Source organism: Sceloporus occidentalis, unplaced genomic scaffold (genome assembly GCF_023333645.1).
Source record: "Sceloporus occidentalis isolate IW3139 unplaced genomic scaffold, rSceOcc1.0.p SCAF_6, whole genome shotgun sequence".
In the NCBI taxonomy this organism is placed as follows: Eukaryota; Metazoa; Chordata; class Lepidosauria; order Squamata; family Phrynosomatidae; genus Sceloporus; species Sceloporus occidentalis.
This window is the reverse complement of record NW_028316986.1, coordinates 107,461,299-107,479,022: the sequence shown is the minus strand read 5'-3', so window position 1 is coordinate 107,479,022 and position 17,724 is coordinate 107,461,299. Positions and strand designations below refer to the sequence as shown.

The 17,724-nt window shown below is 38.1% G+C and overlaps 1 protein-coding gene across 6 annotated transcripts in view; it reads left to right on the top strand.

Moving 5' to 3' along the window:
* CRYBG1 (crystallin beta-gamma domain containing 1) overlaps positions 1-17,182 on the top strand; it is a 150,089-nt gene extending 132,907 nt beyond the window's left edge. For all 6 annotated transcript variants that reach the window (XM_089530648.1, XM_089530651.1, XM_089530652.1 and 3 more), the window contains 9 exons: positions 306-432; positions 574-606; positions 3,547-3,659; positions 4,331-4,460; positions 6,143-6,282; positions 7,452-7,575; positions 9,204-9,362; positions 13,194-13,356; positions 14,968-17,182. In XM_089530648.1, the coding sequence (XP_089386774.1) occupies positions 306-432; positions 574-606; positions 3,547-3,659; positions 4,331-4,460; positions 6,143-6,282; positions 7,452-7,575; positions 9,204-9,362; positions 13,194-13,356; positions 14,968-15,056 (1,078 nt within the window). In that variant the 3' untranslated portion in view covers positions 15,057-17,182. The remainder of the gene's footprint in view (positions 1-305; positions 433-573; positions 607-3,546; positions 3,660-4,330; positions 4,461-6,142; positions 6,283-7,451; positions 7,576-9,203; positions 9,363-13,193; positions 13,357-14,967) is intronic.
* The last annotated feature ends 542 nt before the right edge of the window (positions 17,183-17,724 follow it).

Sequence of the window (17,724 nt, the reverse complement as noted above, 5' to 3'; positions counted from 1 at the left end):
CGTCAAAATGGCGGCGGCCGTGTGGCACGGCCGCCGCCATTTTGTGCGCGCAGAGCGCGTACTAGAGTTAGGGGGTGCGGAAGCACCGCCTCTTCCTAACCCTAGTACGTGCTCGTCACGTACTATATGGCGGTTTGTAACCCGCCTTTGTCTCCATTATGATGACGCTAGTGTGTTGTGGGTATTCGGACCCATGCAAAACTTGAGGATTACAATATAAAGTTTCTGCATGAGAGGCTTGCAAAAAATTCTAGCATGCAAGAGTGTGTAAAATTCTAGTAAAATATAGATGACTTATTTTTCAGGTGGGTGGCTTATGAAAATCCTGACTTTACGGGAGAACAGTACATCCTTGAAAAAGGAATGTACTCCAACTATGAGGCCTGGGGAGCCAAGGGTTCTAAAATATCTTCAGTTCAACCCATAACTTTGGTAAGAAGATATTTTTTAAATGATTACAGATTTTTTTTTATTCCATCACATTTGTATTTTTATTCTGGAACTCATTTATCAGCATATTTTTGTATCATTGTTTCATTTTCTTTTTTTGTCTTTGTTCTCCACACATTTTAGGATATCACCAGTGACCCTTCAGGGAAATTTAAGGTAAAAATTGCAACGTCTTGCAAAGTAAATTGAGAGAGCAAACCAAAACTACAATACTATAGACAAAAGGAACACTAGGAAGCCTGTAATTATCAAGGTGCTCTTGGATTGCAACTCTTGTCATCATACCTAGCTAGCATAGCCAGTGATGATGGGAGTTAAAGGACACCATCATCTGGAGGGTGGTGCATTCTTTCTCCTTAGCCTGAATAAAAAATAGGTTGTGGGGAGAAAAATGGGCATAACTGTTAATTAAAAAGAAATAGTCCTGGTATGTGTGGCGGTACATATATACTGTGTGATCCTGGGAAAGCAGGAGTGATTTGCATGTGTATTGTTCTGTTGCTAATGGCAGGCCTCGGGGTGGGAGGGTATGCAAAAGAGGATTAGTGTCTGCTTGATTAGTGCTCATTGTCTGCTGGGAAACCCCTGACCCTGGAAGATTTGTCATTTCCATTTGTTGAGTCTTGATCTTGCTATTTTTCAGGACTGGTAGCCAAACCTTGTTTACTTTAAGGTTTTCCTCTTTCCTGTTGAAATTGACCAGGTGTTTGTAGATTTCAATGGGTTCCCTGTGCATCCTGACATGGGACAGTGGATTCTACGAGCAGAGAGATGAGGTAGCAATGGGAAGCCCTCTAAGTCCTGTGATAGCAAACCTTTATATGAAATACTTTGAAAAGCAAGCCCTGGAAACAGCACCGAAAAAGCCCACAACTCGGTTCCGATACGTGAATGACGCTTTCACATTTGGAGCCATGGAGAAGATCTGGCTGTGTTCCTGAACCATCTGAACAATATACACCCTAACATCCAATTCACCATGGAAAAAGAAAAGGAAGGAACACTGTCATTCTTGGATGTCCTTGTCATCCGCAAACCTAACCAACATTTGGGCCACACAGTATACAGAAAACCTACACATATGGACAGATACCTGCACAAGAACTCCAACCATCACCCAGGACAATAAAAACACTGGTAGACTGGGCAAAACGGATCTGTGAACCCCACTTCTTGGAAGATGAACTGAAGCAGCTGGACCCCAGGCTCTACAAACTAATGGTTATTCCAGCTCAGACATCAGAAGGGCCGCCATGCCCAGAAAAATCCAGAGGAGGGAAGACAACCACCCAAAGGGAAGGTATTTTTACCATATATCAAAGGGGTCACAGACAGAATAGGGAAATTGGTGAGGAAACACAACCTTCAAATGGTTTACAAACCGATGAAGAAAATCCAGCTAATGTTGCGCTCAGCCAAGGACCAGAGAGACCCTCTTACAGTCGCAGGAGTTTACCGCATACCATACAGCTGCGGACAAGTCTCCATAGGGACCACCAAATGCAGTGTGCAAACAAGAATCAAGGAATACGAGAGACACTGCAGACTGGGTCAGCTGGAAAAATCAGCAGTAGCAGAACATGTGATAAACCATCCTGGGCATAAAATGCTGTTTGAAAACACTGAAATTCTGGACCATGCCAACAACTACCATGTGAGGATGCACAGGGAAGCCATTGAAATCCACAAACATCTGGACAGTTTCAACAGGAAAGAGGAAACCCTTAAAGTAAACAAGGGTTGGCTACCAGTCCTGAAAAATAGCAAGATGAAGACTCAACAAATGCAAATGAGAAATTTCCCATGATAAGGGGTTTCCCAGCAGACAATGAGCACTAATCAATCAGACACTAATCCTCTATTGCATACCAAATCCCACCCTGATGCCTGCCATTAGCAACAGAACAATACACAAACAAATCACTCCTGCCTTCCCTGGGTCACATAGTATATACATACCCAACTCCTTTCCAGGCAAGCATTCTCTGAAGATACCAACCATAGATGCTGACAAAACGTCAGGAATAAACTCTTCTAGAACATGGCCACATAGCCTGAAAACCCCACAAAAAACTATGGATGCTAGCCATGAAAGCCTTCGACTCTAAACAGTGCAGTACCTTTCTAGAAAAATTTTGCTTGCAGGTCAGGGAACTGAGCCAGCATGTAATCTCATAAAAAGAATCTCATTGCAGTCATCTGAATAGAGATGGTTGGATGTAATGGTTCCTTTAGCACAGGCCTGCACGACATACGGCTCAGGGACCACATGTGGCCCACCAAAGGATTTTGGGCGACTCATGGGGATGTGGAACAGCTTCAAGGATCCTCTACTGCTCAGCCTCCTCCTGAGGAGAGGGCCATTTATGGGAGGAGGAGGAGGAGGAGGAATGAATGATTGTCCTGTTGGCTCCCCTGCTGCTCAGCTTTCTCTCAAGAAGAAGGCCAGGTGATGGCAATGGCGGAGAATGAAATTAATATTAATTAATTCTAATTAATATTATTAATATCAGTTAATAATATCAATTCATAGATATTTAATTAAAACCATCTGCGGCCTGAAGTTTAGCCTATTTTAATTTTGGCCTCTACCTACTGCCAGGTTTTGCAGGTCTGCTTTAGCATGAGACAGATTTTAAATATAAAGGTTAGGATCATTTAGTGAGTTATGATGGCATATGTCCTATGGTTATTGTAAGTCACCTTCTTTTCTTCTTTTGGTCTTTGTCCATCAACCTTGAATAGCAAGCAGCCTCTCCTCAAGAGTCCCCTTTTAACTGTTGTAGCCCCCACTTCACAACTATTTCATAGCTGGTGGAGAGTTAGGAACATCAGAGAAGCATCTGGCTCTGCCCTTACAGCCGGTAGAATGGGAGACAATTAAAAGTCGATTTCTTAAGGGGAGATGAAGTGTAGTTCTGTCCATGGAAACTTTATGGTACATCTCTCTGATGAGATCTCATCCACTCTATAGGTTTTGTATACTTTTGAAAAAAATTATTAGCTTTGTACATTATTCATAACAGTAAGACTAGAATTATCTGTTTAATAGTTGAATGTACTGTTTAGTGAATACAATCTTCTTTATATTTAAAGGTCCAGTTATTTTCAGAGCCAGAGTTCCAGGGTAACAGTCAAATATTTGTGAAAGACATTTCTCAACTTGAAAAGGCATTTCCTGTTAAGTCTTCAAAAGTATTATCTGGCAGGTGAGTACAAAATTGAATCAGTGAACACCAGTCAAACAAGATTATACTTACAGAAGGAAATTTCTGACTATGGAACAGATGTGGATCATCCTGGCCCTATTCACAAGACTGTGTACATCTTTTGCTATCAGTGTATTTATCCATATGGGGCTAGTGTTGGTTGTGCATGTTACTGGAGCTTGTCCGAGACCTATGTTTTCTTTTTTGAAGAGTACTGTCTAGGTTTTTAAAAATATAATCACATAGGGAGTGATTGTGAATAAAAATAAATGATACACTTCAAAGGTGCTAGAAGTGGTTTGAAACCATATTTTCTGTCATGAAAATAAATGGATCAGAACACCGGGAATGTAATTTCATTTTCCATTAGCCAGTGAGGTTAGGAATCCATGTTTTGCATATTTTACTGTATTACATTGTGTGTGTTGTCAACCATCTTTACAGAAATTAGAGCTGCATTGTTAGGTTCAATGCATACTGTATCTGATCAGCAAATAAGTGATCTTATTCCAGTAGTTATTTTGTCTTTTTTACAATCGCACTCTCTCATTCTCAGAGGAAGGCAGTGGCAAATCTCCTCTAAAGAATTCTTGCTATGATAGGTTGTCATAAATCAGAAATGACTTGAAGGCATGCAATAAGAATTTTCCTTTTTTCTTCTTTTCTTGTAGCTGGATTGCATATGATAAGGAAGACTTCTCTGGTAATCAGTTTGTATTAGAAGAAGGAGCCTATCCTGATCTCTCTGCAATGGGTTGCCTACCCCAATCAGTCTTGAAGTCTATACAAGTTGTAAATATTGTAAGTTTAATATGAAAGAGTTTGGGAGCTGTATAAAGCTGAACTTTTGACTTATTTTTAAACCAGTGTAGGGAGGTATTGGAATGAATGGCTATGCTGCAGAAGCAAATAAAGAGAGAGAAACCTGAAGATAAGTTGTAAAATAGCTCATTCTAAAGGAGATTGACACAGAGAAACATACTGTTGAATGTGACATCTCTTAAATACAGAGCAACTGCATGGTAGAATGGGACCATTTATTTAGGACATTTGTAGCCCATCCTTCTGTACATGTATTAGGAAAACTGCTTATGAATTCTGGACATTTTAAAAAAACATCTTAACTATTTTGCATCATGTTATTAATGACATTCAAAATTAATGGGGACCTGTTGGTGCTCCTGCCCTCTTTAGAGAGCAGCACCAGGTCAAAAGAATGTACGCTAGGCCCCAGTTTCCTGGCTCAGAGAACTAGGCATTTGGTGCTTCTCTCACTCCAGGGAGGAATGGCCTTTGAGCATCAAGAACAGAGCAGCACGGTTCACCACTTTTGGTTACACCACTGCCGCTACCTCACTTGGCAAGCAGCCAACCAAGAAAATTAGAAAGTAACCAGCTTAACACTAATTTTGAAAAGGAGATCTCGGAAATGATATATCATTTGTTCTGGGTGAATTGGAAGGATCAGCTTTGCTTCTGCATACAGGAGTCCTACTTTAACAAGGTTTTAGACTTCAAGAGCGTTGAGTAGCATATGTTTTTGGAGTCTCTAGGATTTCTGTATTTACCAGATCCCTCTCATATAACTATACTGGTAATCTTGAGTCTAACTCTTCAAAGAAATTATTGAGTTCTTTTCAATACCTATAATACCAATGCCTAGGAAAATACTCTGGCATCTTTGATCTCATGCCTCAAATTGATTTCTTATGTGTTGTGAGCTGCTTAGGCCATTTGAAGTGCTATGAAGTGACTCTCATATAGAGAATAAGGGCTAAAGCCAATTGTTGGTCTTGCCAATCCATTACATCTATTTGTAAATTCAATTGCCTTAGAAGATCTACTGTAGTTGGGAGAAATTATTACATTTAACCCCAAATGTGTAAAATGTTATACTTATCTCACAAGTGTCAGGATTTTCCAGTTTGGATTGTTGAAAGCACACCTGTTTGTCAATATAGCTTTAGGGGAACTTTGGCAATTATACCTGTTGCTGACTCATGAAAATGCTGCCAAGAATAGAAGGTGTGGTTGTAAGTCATCATCTTGCTTCTTACAGTTTATATCCCACACTTGGAATAACTCTTTTATGAGTAATAGATTTTATTGAAGGTTGCCATCTAACCAGTTCTGTACTATACAACTTACTTTTCATTTCTCTGAATATATAACTAAAAGGTGTATTATGTTATTTAGCCTGTGCTATGGTAGGGGTGGAAAAACATGTGGCTAGGAACTTGAATTCTTTCAGAATACCTTGGTGACTGAATTAGATTCACCAGATGCTCTCACTGTGGGAGAATTGTTGAAACTGCTAACTTGAAGTCACTAGGAAATGAAGTTTTGGAAAAATGTAATAGCAGTGTTGGCTTATGAAAATAGTTTCTCAAAGCGAAATGGGAAAACTTGAATTAAATTTCATGATTATTGTATAACTGCCCACAACATTCTGTAAACTTATGAAAATATTTTCTTTAAAATAGGAACTTTCTGAGCCAGTGATAGCTCTCTTTGAAAAGGAAAACTTCAAGGGAAGGAAATTGGAATTTACTACAGAAGTTGTAAATCTTCACTTCCTTGGCTACAATCCTCAAGTAGCTTCAGTAGAAGTCCATGGTGGCATGTAAGTTGCCTTTTGAATGTAGATGTTTATCATTCACAGAATTCAGTAGCATTTGATGTGTTGTAAAAAAAACAACCCTTTTACTTCGCTTGATTCTATGACGGTACATAGGGCTTCCTTATAAGCTCTTTGAACAAAGATGCTATCACTGTGTTCGCATTTACATATGAGGAGGCTGAGAAATAGCAGCTTGTCAGAGTCCACCCAGAGGATTTCACCCTTTGTATTGTAGAATTTGAAAAACTAAAGCGAATTGGAAAGTTTAACTGACTTTAGTTGTCAGTAGCAACTTGTGTAGGAAGGCATGATCTAATTGTGCTATAATTTTAACTGAATAGTAAGGAAATAGTTCCCCAAATCTGATCTGGTACATGAAATGGATTTGTAGACACAGTGCCATTGTACACTATGTTTACTGAAAGCAGAGTTCCACTCTCACTCACCATTACACACACACACACACCCTTCCAGTGTTGCTGCTTTCTTCTAATATATTAACATAATCTGCTTTGCACTGTCCAAATGTCAGTTTGTCTGCTTGTTTTTTAAAAAAAACTTTGGTACTTTCATGTTCTCCATGTCTTTTATGTTTTGTTTTGCTTTTTTCAGTTTTCTGCTTTTCTTAGGCTTAGGACTTTTCCACACCACCTCCGTTCTCACTGTGATCGTATTAATGAAGGGAAGTGCATACATATCTGTTTGGGAGCACTCCTTACTGCCTGTCCCTCCATTAGTGCGACCGGGGTGTTGCATATCAAGATACTCTGGAAATGAATGTCAATCAGTCAGTATTAGTAGTATGGTATGGTAAAGGATGTGGTGGCTGGAACAAAGAAGAGGTTTGCTTGCATCTCATCTTTTTTTAGTAGCACCACCTTGCTTTGTATGAGTCCTTTTTAAATACAAGTTTTTATCAAAGCCTTTATCACACCCAAATATACACTGTTGTAATATACACACAGTGCCTCTAGCTTAGATGTATTTATATAAAACAAGTCTCACTAGATTTGAAGGGATATAATAAACAACCCAGGGTTGCTCATGCTGCAGGAAAATGTAGGTACATATATGCTATGGCTATGAAAATTTTAAAGGAATTTTATTTCTTTTAAATTATTTTACACTTTATGTAGTACATAATATAGGTAGTAAAACTTAGTTTGTTTCAGATGGATTATCTATGAACACAATAATTATAGAGGCCGTCAGATATTATTAGCACCTAAAAAAATACCAAACTGGTGTGAGTCCAGTGGCTACAAGAAAATAGGATCTCTACGACCTCTATTGCAGGTAAGAAAAACAGCCCTTTGTGGGATGCAATCTATGTACTGGTCTCAAATCTTTCTGCTTTTACTTTAATTCTGTTTGTATTCAGTCTTCTTGTCTTTGTATTGACTAAAGGCGCCATTTTAATCAGAGCATATAATACAAATCCAATAGCCTTTCATAATCTTGAGTATTACTGCACTGGTCATTGCATTATAGGAATCTTTTAATACAGGGATGGGCAACCTACAATTACAAGAAACACAGTTCTCCTTTAAAACAAGGCATCCACTCTCCACATGACATGTAATGCAGAATGGGATCCAGAGCAACTGGAAATTTTCTAGGCTCTGTCTCCCCCACACCTTATTTCTGCTTGCTGTCATGGTGCCAAATTATTATAAAGTGAGGCAGGGACGTAGCTAGGATTTTAGGAAGGGGGGGGGGGTCCAGACTAAGTGCCACCATTATAATGGGGCTTGAGTGCAGCGGTGCAGCAGCACACACCATTCATTTTTCTAATGGAAGGGGGGGTCTGGACCCCAAGAACCCCTCCCTTGGCTACATCCCTGAGTGAGGGCTGCTGTGGGACCAGGTGAGAAATTAAATTAGCTCCTAGACCCACAATTTCCCATCTCTGTTTTCTCTGTTTTTTCTACTGGCCTAGACTATTCAAAAGTAAACAATCAAAGAATGCCTTCCCTTAAAATTTGTGCAGTTCCATAAGTCAGAAGTTCAGCTTTTTCTCAGATATTTGAATTTTCAAGTAACATTTCTTCTTATTTACATCTTCTTTCTAAAAAAATATGTGAAAAGTCAGGCCTAGTTTAATTATACTTAAATGCCTGGTAGGGGGGAAAGCCACTTACATTTGCCACTTTTTGTATATGCTAGAATCCTGCTGGCGACTTAGGTCTATGTAAGTGGTCTTGCATCTGTGGGAATTAGAACTGGGCACCATTGTGCACAGAGTGCAGATATATATCCAGACTCTTGTCATTGTCTCGTTGTGTTTCTTCACAATTCACTAACAGGTTTCTTAGCCCCTTTACTGTATAGATAATTATACATAAACATGTGTAATGTGCACTGTGATAGAAGACTTTGGCCATGACTTCTACACGGGAAAAGGTTTATTTACAGGGAATCACAGAATCATAGGGTTGGAAGAGAACCCAAGGGCTGTTTTGCCATGCAGGAACAGAGAATCAAAGCCCTCCCAACAGGTGGCCATCCAGCCTCTGTTTAAAAACCTCCAAAGGAGACCACAACTCTGAGGGCGTGTATCCCAATGTATATTGTTACATACAAATGTAGTTAATTTATTTATTAAAATATTTTGATGCTGTTTTCATTTTAGAAAAAAAAATCCCAGTTGGTTTAGTGTTACAAGAATGAAAGGATACAATTAAATGCATGCCTTTTCCTATGTACAAATAATATTCATATAGTAAAAGTATTGTGTGACATGTATCTAAATTTGCATGTGTATCATATATGTATATGTGTGGTTTGTGTGTGTGGTGTGTATATGCTTCTCTAATCCAGGTTATACTATTGGTGGTAGAAGGGTGAAAGCAATTTTAAGTGCTTATGCTGGAGAAAAATAATACTGTCGATAGTATAGTTCAAGGCTTGTGATCCTTTTACAGAAAAGAGTCTACTTCAGACTTAAAAATAGAGGAAATGGAAAATGTATGTCAACTGATGGCAACCTAGATGACTTGAATCTTCTGAGGATACAAGCTGTAGAAAATACTAAAACTGATGAGCAAATCTGGATTTATCAAGATGGATTCATCAAATGTAGGGTAAGGTTGTGTATGAAACATGTCTTGTTAAGGTATGCAGTTCTTGGATTCTTGGATCCTGTATGGAAAAAGACAGGATATAAATCAAATAAAATATACTCAGTATCTTTCATATGCTTTTCATACAAGAATGGTTAACAGACTTCTCTAATTCTAGAAATAGCTAACTGAAATTGACACATTCTACTTACGTTTTAAATTTTAGAAATTAAGCTTTCTACCCATTTCTGCATTGTTATAGAAGGTTCTGCTATGGTTTTCCATAGCATTTGTTTTCTGTATATTAATGTGGTTGGCTCCAGCAGGTCTTCAGAATAATGTCACCAGTGAGTTCCTCCTCTAGCATTCAGCAGGGACTGGGCCCTGTATTGTCAGTGCTCCTACTCACTCTCTAGTAGACTTGCTTTATCCAGGAGCATTGCATGGGAAGGATCTAAGATGGCATCAGTCCTTTGCATAACAGGCTTGGCTCCCATCCATTTTGGGAGGAGATAGGAGTAAGAAGGGAAAAAGCTTCCCTTCAGACAAAGTAAATATTACTGTTGGCTGTGCAATTTGTAGCTGTGGTTCTCAGCACCACCAGCATCAGAGTGTGTTTCCTTTTTAGAACTCTAAGGTCTCTCAGAGAGAAAAAAACCCCAAAGGAATTGTATGGTTCAATATTTGTGACTTATCCCAGGGTCCTTGACCATTCTTCCTCCTCCTCCTCCTTATTGGAGGAGTAGGGGAAAAGAGGGGAGCACTGATGTTCCATTACAGTACATTCCAATTTTTAGAACACTGTTTCTTTAAAGAGAGAAAAGTCCATATAGGTCTCATAACATCCAGAACCAATAGTGAGGCAAAGGCATTGAAGAGGTCTGAATGATGTTTGGCCAAATTGCCTGCCATGTCATAAAGGCTCCTTCATCTTTCCTCTCGCCAATACCCCACTAGCCTCTACAGGAACCAGAGAAGCTTCAAGGGGTTGCAGAAGCAGCATCGAGGGATACCAGCCATAAGTGATACTCTCTGTTTCAAGAGCTGTCAACCCTTTGCACCAGTTTTGGAGCCCTGTATGTTTCTGTTGTTGTTTTGCTGCTCCCTTTGCTGAATTCAATTTAGGATTCTGAGCCTTTCAGAGACAAGAATTCAGTGTAATGGTTGTTAACCAACCCTGGGCCATTGGGGAGAAATTTTGAATTGCAAATAGCCAACTTTTAAAGCAACAACAACAACAATGTCGCCACCATATTACTGGCTTGTAGGAATATTTTTTTGCTGTTTCTGCATCAATTACAAACAGCACCTACATCAAGGATTGCCACTATAGTACCTGCCAGCACTAGCCTGACAGTTGAGTCTAAACAATAACTCAAAAGAAAATCCCTCTGAGTTACATACTTCTATGATCAAAGTACTTAACTGTTTTCAAGCTCTAACATCAAATGAAATGAAAAGAGTATGAGTGACAAGGCATGTGTCTGTATGTTTGTCTCTTTAAAAGTTGTGTAAGATCTCACAGCATTGTGCCAAAGGGAGAGACTTTTCAAGTGTGCAGGCCACTGCATAATAGTGGGATGGTTTCTTTCCTTTTTATAATCCATGAGCATGTTTGGACAGGAACAGATCAGAAGCTGTGGGCTTAAAGCAATGTACTGTATAAAAGTGGAGATGTTAAGTTTAACACCCCACCTAAAACAATACCAAAAGGTTTTCTGTTAGGTTTTTTCCCCAAGAGTGCTGGCATTTGGTAACATTCAAGTAGTGTTCTATAGCATGGCTTTTATGTCCCTTCATTTGAGCACATTGAGACATGTGCATTGAATTCTTGCAGCCTAGATCTCGGTAGAATTAAGGAAGGCCATAGTTCAGTAACAAAGTACACGTTTTACATAAAGAAACTCCATGTTTAGACCCTTGAGTTCTCCCCTGAAACTGGGATGGTAACTGTGTGAGAAACTATGCACACGCGTAATTAATTGCCCTCTCCCCCAAATAAGTATCATTATTGCACATTCAATCATAAATTAGTTGAAATGTGGGATCTGGAAGTGACTAGAAATCACTTTCTGTTTCCATTTCCTGTATTTTTGGCCAGTTTTTAGCCATGGTGGTAAGTTGCGGGCATAGAGTTTGTGAATCAACTGCATGTTGGGGCATTTGGGTGTATATGGGGGTGATATAAAACAAAAACAAAAAATTAAACCGTGTGTTTCCAGGGATCTTTGAAGCAGTGAGGGAGATTTGGGAGGTGTAAAAAAAGGTTAGCAGCCCCACTCCCCTCTTCTACATTTAAAAGGATGACTGATAGCAAATCCTTGTAAAAGTAGAATAGATTAGATGGATCATTTGAGTGTCTCACTTAGATGTTCATACATGTTTTCGTAAGATAGTGAGCTCCATTGCTTGCACTCAGTTGGAAGTAAATGTGCTCAGTAAGCTGTTTTGATGAAGAGAGAATATGTATCAAGATACACCATGTTTGTAATTCAAGATATTTGAATGTCAATTAAGATACTTTGGTCTTTCATCTTTCAAAATTTGGTAACACGCTAGTAATATATCCTCTTCTATATGGCAAACATGAGCCCTGAAAAAGTATTAATAAAATACTATAAAAAGTTACTATAAATCTAAAATTTGCATCTTTCTAGATCCTATTACAGTGGGCCCTTGGTATCCTCGGGTTTGGTTCCAGTACCCCATCATGGATACCAATATCCATTAATGCTCTCAATAAATACAATGGCATAGTAAAATGATGTCCCTTGTATAAAATGGCAAATTCAGTGTATGCTCTTTGGAATGTATATATTGTAAAAATATTTTCAAGCCATGGATACTTGAATCTGTGGATAAATAAATCCATGTATAGGAAGGGCTAACTGTACATTCCACCCCACTCCCTCAACTGCATAAATATGCATTATACCTGAGACCTTAATACCACCTCTCACTGCATCTGAAGAAAGTGGGTTTATATCCAGTTCTTGCTAAAATAAAAACCAGTCAATCTTAAAAAGTGATACCACAACCCTTTCATTTTTATAAATTTAATTTTTTGGAGGGGGTTTGATTTTAGTTCCCAGAATCACCCAGCCCGATATCACCACTGCCTATGCTAATTTTTATTTATTTATTTTTATTTCCCACCTTTCTTCTTATGTAGAACCCAAGGTGGAGTAAATTATTCTGAGTTTTCATGCTAAAAAATTACTTTTTCCAAGTTCATCTCTTAGGGTATAGGAATAGAACTAGAAACTCTCAATTTTCTGAGATTATCATATCCACATTTTTATCAATGAAATTGCAATTACTAGTTTGGTCCTAAAATGCAAAGATACACAAATGAGCACGAAAGTTAGAATCATACAAGACATTTTAATCTCTATTACCATGTATGGATGTGAGCGTTAGACAATTAAGAAAGAAGATGGGAAGAAAATCAATTCATTTGAGATGTGGTGCTGGAGAAGAGTGCTGAAGATACCATGGATGTCCAAAAAGACAAAAAAATGGGTCCTAGAGCATATCAAACCAGAAATCTCCCTGGAAGCCAAGATAATACAGTTGAGGCTGGTGTGCTTTGGACACATCATGAGAAGGCATAACACGTGGGGAAAAACAATAATGCTAGGAAAGTTAGGGGGAAGCAGAAAGAGAGGAAGGCTGTGTGCTAGATGGATGGACTTTATTAGGGAGGTCACAGGAATTAGTTTGCTGGACCTAAGCGGAGCAGTAGAGGACAAGGGAGTCTTGGAAATGTCTCATTCACAGGGCTGCCATGGGTCGAGATCAGTTAACAACAAAATAAAAACAAAGCTATGATTTATAATTTCTACTCCACAGGTGGCAGAAGACTTCTGTTTGACAATTGTAGGAAATCTGATCACTCCTGGTGCAAAACTGGGCTTGGCACTTCAACAGAATGAGGAAAAGCAAAACTGGAGTATTGATCCAGATGGCAGGATCTACAGCAAGATGAAACCACACTTAGTATTAGATATTAAAGGTGAGAACTTTGTAGTAGTTAAGTTATTAGTATTTGTGGAGTGATGTTTCCTGAAAGTGAACTTCCTACATTGCTGTACTTACTCAGTCTGCATAGGCATTAGCAAATCACAGAGTAATATACCTGTGTTCTTGATGAGAAGTTACTATCTTCTTCTGAACACTTGAGCAGTTTGAATTTTGTATTCATTGAAGATATGTCAATTTTTGTAGAGGCAGATACTGAAAATACAAATCATTGTGAAAAGTAATTGTTTTTCAAAGAAATTTAATAAGTTTAATTTATTACTTGTATCAAGCCAGTTCAATACATTATTCCCCAGTTAATAAATATTTACTGAATAATATGTGGACTTACTAGATATTACACTCTTTAATAATATCAGCTTGACCCATGGAACTCAAAGCAAAATGAAAAGTATTAGTGAGTTTTAATGAGCTAGTAGATCATAAAGGATATGCTGCCCTCTTGAGGATACAGTGAACTACTACAGTAACCATATGAACAATGTTCTACACTGAACCAAGCATTACATACTCCCAGATAAGTGTGTACAGGATTGCAGCCTTATGCTGGTGTTCATGAAACTGATACCTACCACAGAAATAATTTTGTTGCATTGAGTCTCCCAACTCCCAAAATGAAGTATCTCATAATATTATTACTAGATTTGTGAAAGCTTATCAGAGAAACCTTACATCTCAAACTGGATCTATTCCCAGCCCTAGTTAGTAACAAACTGAGGAATTTCAAAGTCTCAAAGGGGAATATGATGCATACCCTAAAATAGTATTTGTATAATTCAGTAGTTCCAGGGTGCCTGCACCCCCGAAGGACAAGAGATGGAATTTCACGGGGTGCTTCAAAGAATGGTTTATGTCCTTAAGTGATTAATCATTCATCATCATGCAGCCAGCTCACCGTGTGCCTCGAGAAGTGGTAGTAGGTGGTGATGTTGTATAGTTATTAGTCTCATTGTTTATTTAATCAAAAGGATTTACGATTTACAATAGTTTACATTTTTTTCTGAATAAAGTAGAATCTAATTGCTTAATTTGGATTGGCATTTTGGGCACTGAGTTAAAAACTTATTTTTTAAAATTCTGTTTGTCCATTTGCAGTATTGTATGTAGTTCAATTTGTGGTTTAAAAATTAGAAATCAGACCCCTTCATCTTCAAATGTGATACAAGTTTTGTAGGGGGTGCAATCATTAACCAAATATTTCCTAGGGGTTTGGGGCATAGAAAAGGTTGAGAACCACTAGTATAATTAATGATAAGAGTCAGGAGTGGATCATTCCTGCATCATCTCCTATGAAACATTGGTTCTGCAGTGCTTGGGAGAGCTTTTATTTCTGCACATTGTCATTGGCTTCTTTGTGTATATTTTGAAGTATCACAAATCCATAGGTAACAAATGCAAGTTTCAAAGCAGAGGCTAAAATGGATAGGATCAAGAGCACCGCCGTCTGTGAAGGAATCAAATATAGGAATGAAAAAGAGGCAGCACTTGAAATGTTAAACATATCCCAATGATGGATTGTAACAATCTGTCTTTGGGTTCCAAGTTCTATGCTGACATTGTTATTTTTTAAAAATATATATTTTAGGAGGAAAACACTATGATCAAAACCATCTCATCGTCAGTTCAGCCAGTGAAGACAAACCAACGCAGTACTGGGAACCACTGATCATCTAAAAAGAGAGTTATAATTCAGAATTACAAGACTGAGTGCAACATCCATTCAGAACGGTGCACGAAGAGTGGCAAAGAATATGGTGTTAGTGCAATGCTCCTTTAGTGTGACTTTGAGAGACAGCAATAGAGTTTAACACACCTGCACAGGAGTGAGGCCCTCAGTATGCCTTCACTCTCACATGACTCCCAACTGCACAAGACAGGGAAGCAAAGCTACATTTGCCAGTCCTGATCCATTTGTCATACACCTTTCACCTACTCCCATCACACATGTAACTACTATACATTTTTGTAGTTTCAAACTCCCCATACAATTTGCAGCTCTTAAATTTGATGTAAAGCCAGGATGCTTCTAACAGGATCCCACTTCTATTTTTCATACTCAGAGCATATGGAAGGAGTGACAGGTCATGCACAAAGCCTGGCTCTCCTTCCTCATGGAGGTTGAACCGTTTGAAGGTGAATGGTTCTGTCAGTCTTCTATTTATGTGTGTATATTATGGTGACTAGGCCTCCCTCTAAAGTTCTCTTCATTCCTCAGTACAAAGTTTAAAATACATCATTAATTTACATCTATGATAAATTACTAATTCAGAATACATGTTAGTGTTCAGTTTTAAATTATTTCCAAACAACAGTTTTAATATCCTTCTGCTCTAAACTCCATGTTGAAACTATTAACTCTTTTTGCACTGGTACATTTTTTTTACTGAAAAACTCACCTCAGGTATTCTATTTGTATGCAAACTAACAAACTGTTTACTCATAAAATTATCCAGAATATACCAGGTGATTATAAAAAGGGAAAGTATTGCATTGTGACTAAATGTAATAGTAGGGTAAGTAAATGTATTAAAGCCTATGATATTTTGTCATCAAAATCAAACAATAAACATGTAAGCAAACAAAAGTTGCTACCAACTGAAAGTTCAGATGTTAAGCAGAACGTATTACATATCTGCTCAGCTGCCTCCCCTTATACAGCTTACAAGCATTGTCTTTTAAATGCCAAATGTTTTCATTTTCATTGTTCATGTTTTTAAATTTAAATGCTGTATTTTAAAACTGGCTTAAATAGGGAACTGTAGTGCTCTACTTGAGAGGCTGGATCCACTGGTTGCTTCTCAACTTTCTTTGCTCAGAACTATAGTCTCAGATGAAACATGCTATCTGCATTTGCACATAAATTGTACACTTCTGCTTTTGTCCTCAATTAACTCAGTATTAGGTTATTCTGTAGCATCTGCATACATCAATTTCATTAAGGTTCAATTTTTCCTTGGCTTTATATCCTTCTATACTTACATTCATGGTGCAGCTCTATTCCATGAACATACATCATCACTGTATTTGGAAGGCCTATGATCCTCCCAAGGGTTTTATGCTACAATAATATAACTATTGTTGCTGGTATGTAAAGCCAAATTTAACACCCAAGTACTTCCTATGAACTGCAAGCTGGGAAAAGCCAATAGTCTCAGCTGTCACAAGCTATAAACTGGATGTGTGATGGTAGCTTTTGAAATCTGCAGGGTCTAAAGCAAAATGTAAGATTCTAGTAAAAACAAACATACAAAAAATCCTCCACACTACACTCGGTAGTGGAGAAGGTAACCGAGTAGAACACTGGCACTAAACATGTGCTATTTGACCATCTCAGCTAAACTACAGCCTTTTCTGAGAAAAGGCTAGAAATATAAGGTATTAGGATAGCTCCTGCAGTATTTCTGTTGCATTTTTTTCAGTGTGAAATCACTCTGTTAACTACTCTTACCCTGTTTTAATTTTCTAGTTAAGCACTTATTGATATTTATTACTTGCAGTCTTAGAGCGCTCAGTCCGGTGTCATGGAAATGTTAGGCTTTTCTGTTTTCCTGTTTTGCCATTGTTTATTAGGAAATTAGTACCCTCCATATAAATGTTTGTCTACCCTTTACAACTTCAGTCTGCTGTACAAATTATTGCAGTAGTCAATGTTTCACTACAGTGTCTTTTTCTGGTTCTATTAAAGAAAATGCTGTTTATTCCTTTGAAAACATTTTTGGTTTTAAGGTGTGGTTCTTAATAGCAACCATTTCTGTGCCCAAGCAGTTGTATAAACATGTATTTTACAAATAAATATTACTTGGATGAACTTTGTTTTGTGTTTTATATTTAAGGCTTGGGTTTCTTGTATAATGTCCAGGAGGTAAGAGAGAAATCAGGAAGAGCAAGCTGGTGATCCTATGACACATACCAACCATTGTCACTAGAGGAAATATGAGTTTCATTTGATGCATGCATGTGGCACAAAATGAAGCACAGATCAATCATGAGTGCAGGACTGCCAAACTGCACATTGTGAGGCCATTTAGCCATCATGGAGCACGTAATGCAGGCACATTTTTGCATGCCTAACATACGGGTGTGTAATCTTGTAACGAAATTGCTACCAATAAATGAAACGAAGTAAATCTACATTTTCCCCAAAATGTTTCCATGGATACACCACCTCCCAGTGATGGTGCCACTGATAAGTTTAGAAATAAGGTATTACTATTTTTAAAAATGTGCCAAAATGTTCAACCACACAGAGCTATAGTCCAACACAGCTACTCCCAAGTTCTCATAAAGAATGCAAAAGGAATATTTAAAAGCTCCGTTATGTCAAATTTGTACAAAAACCCAA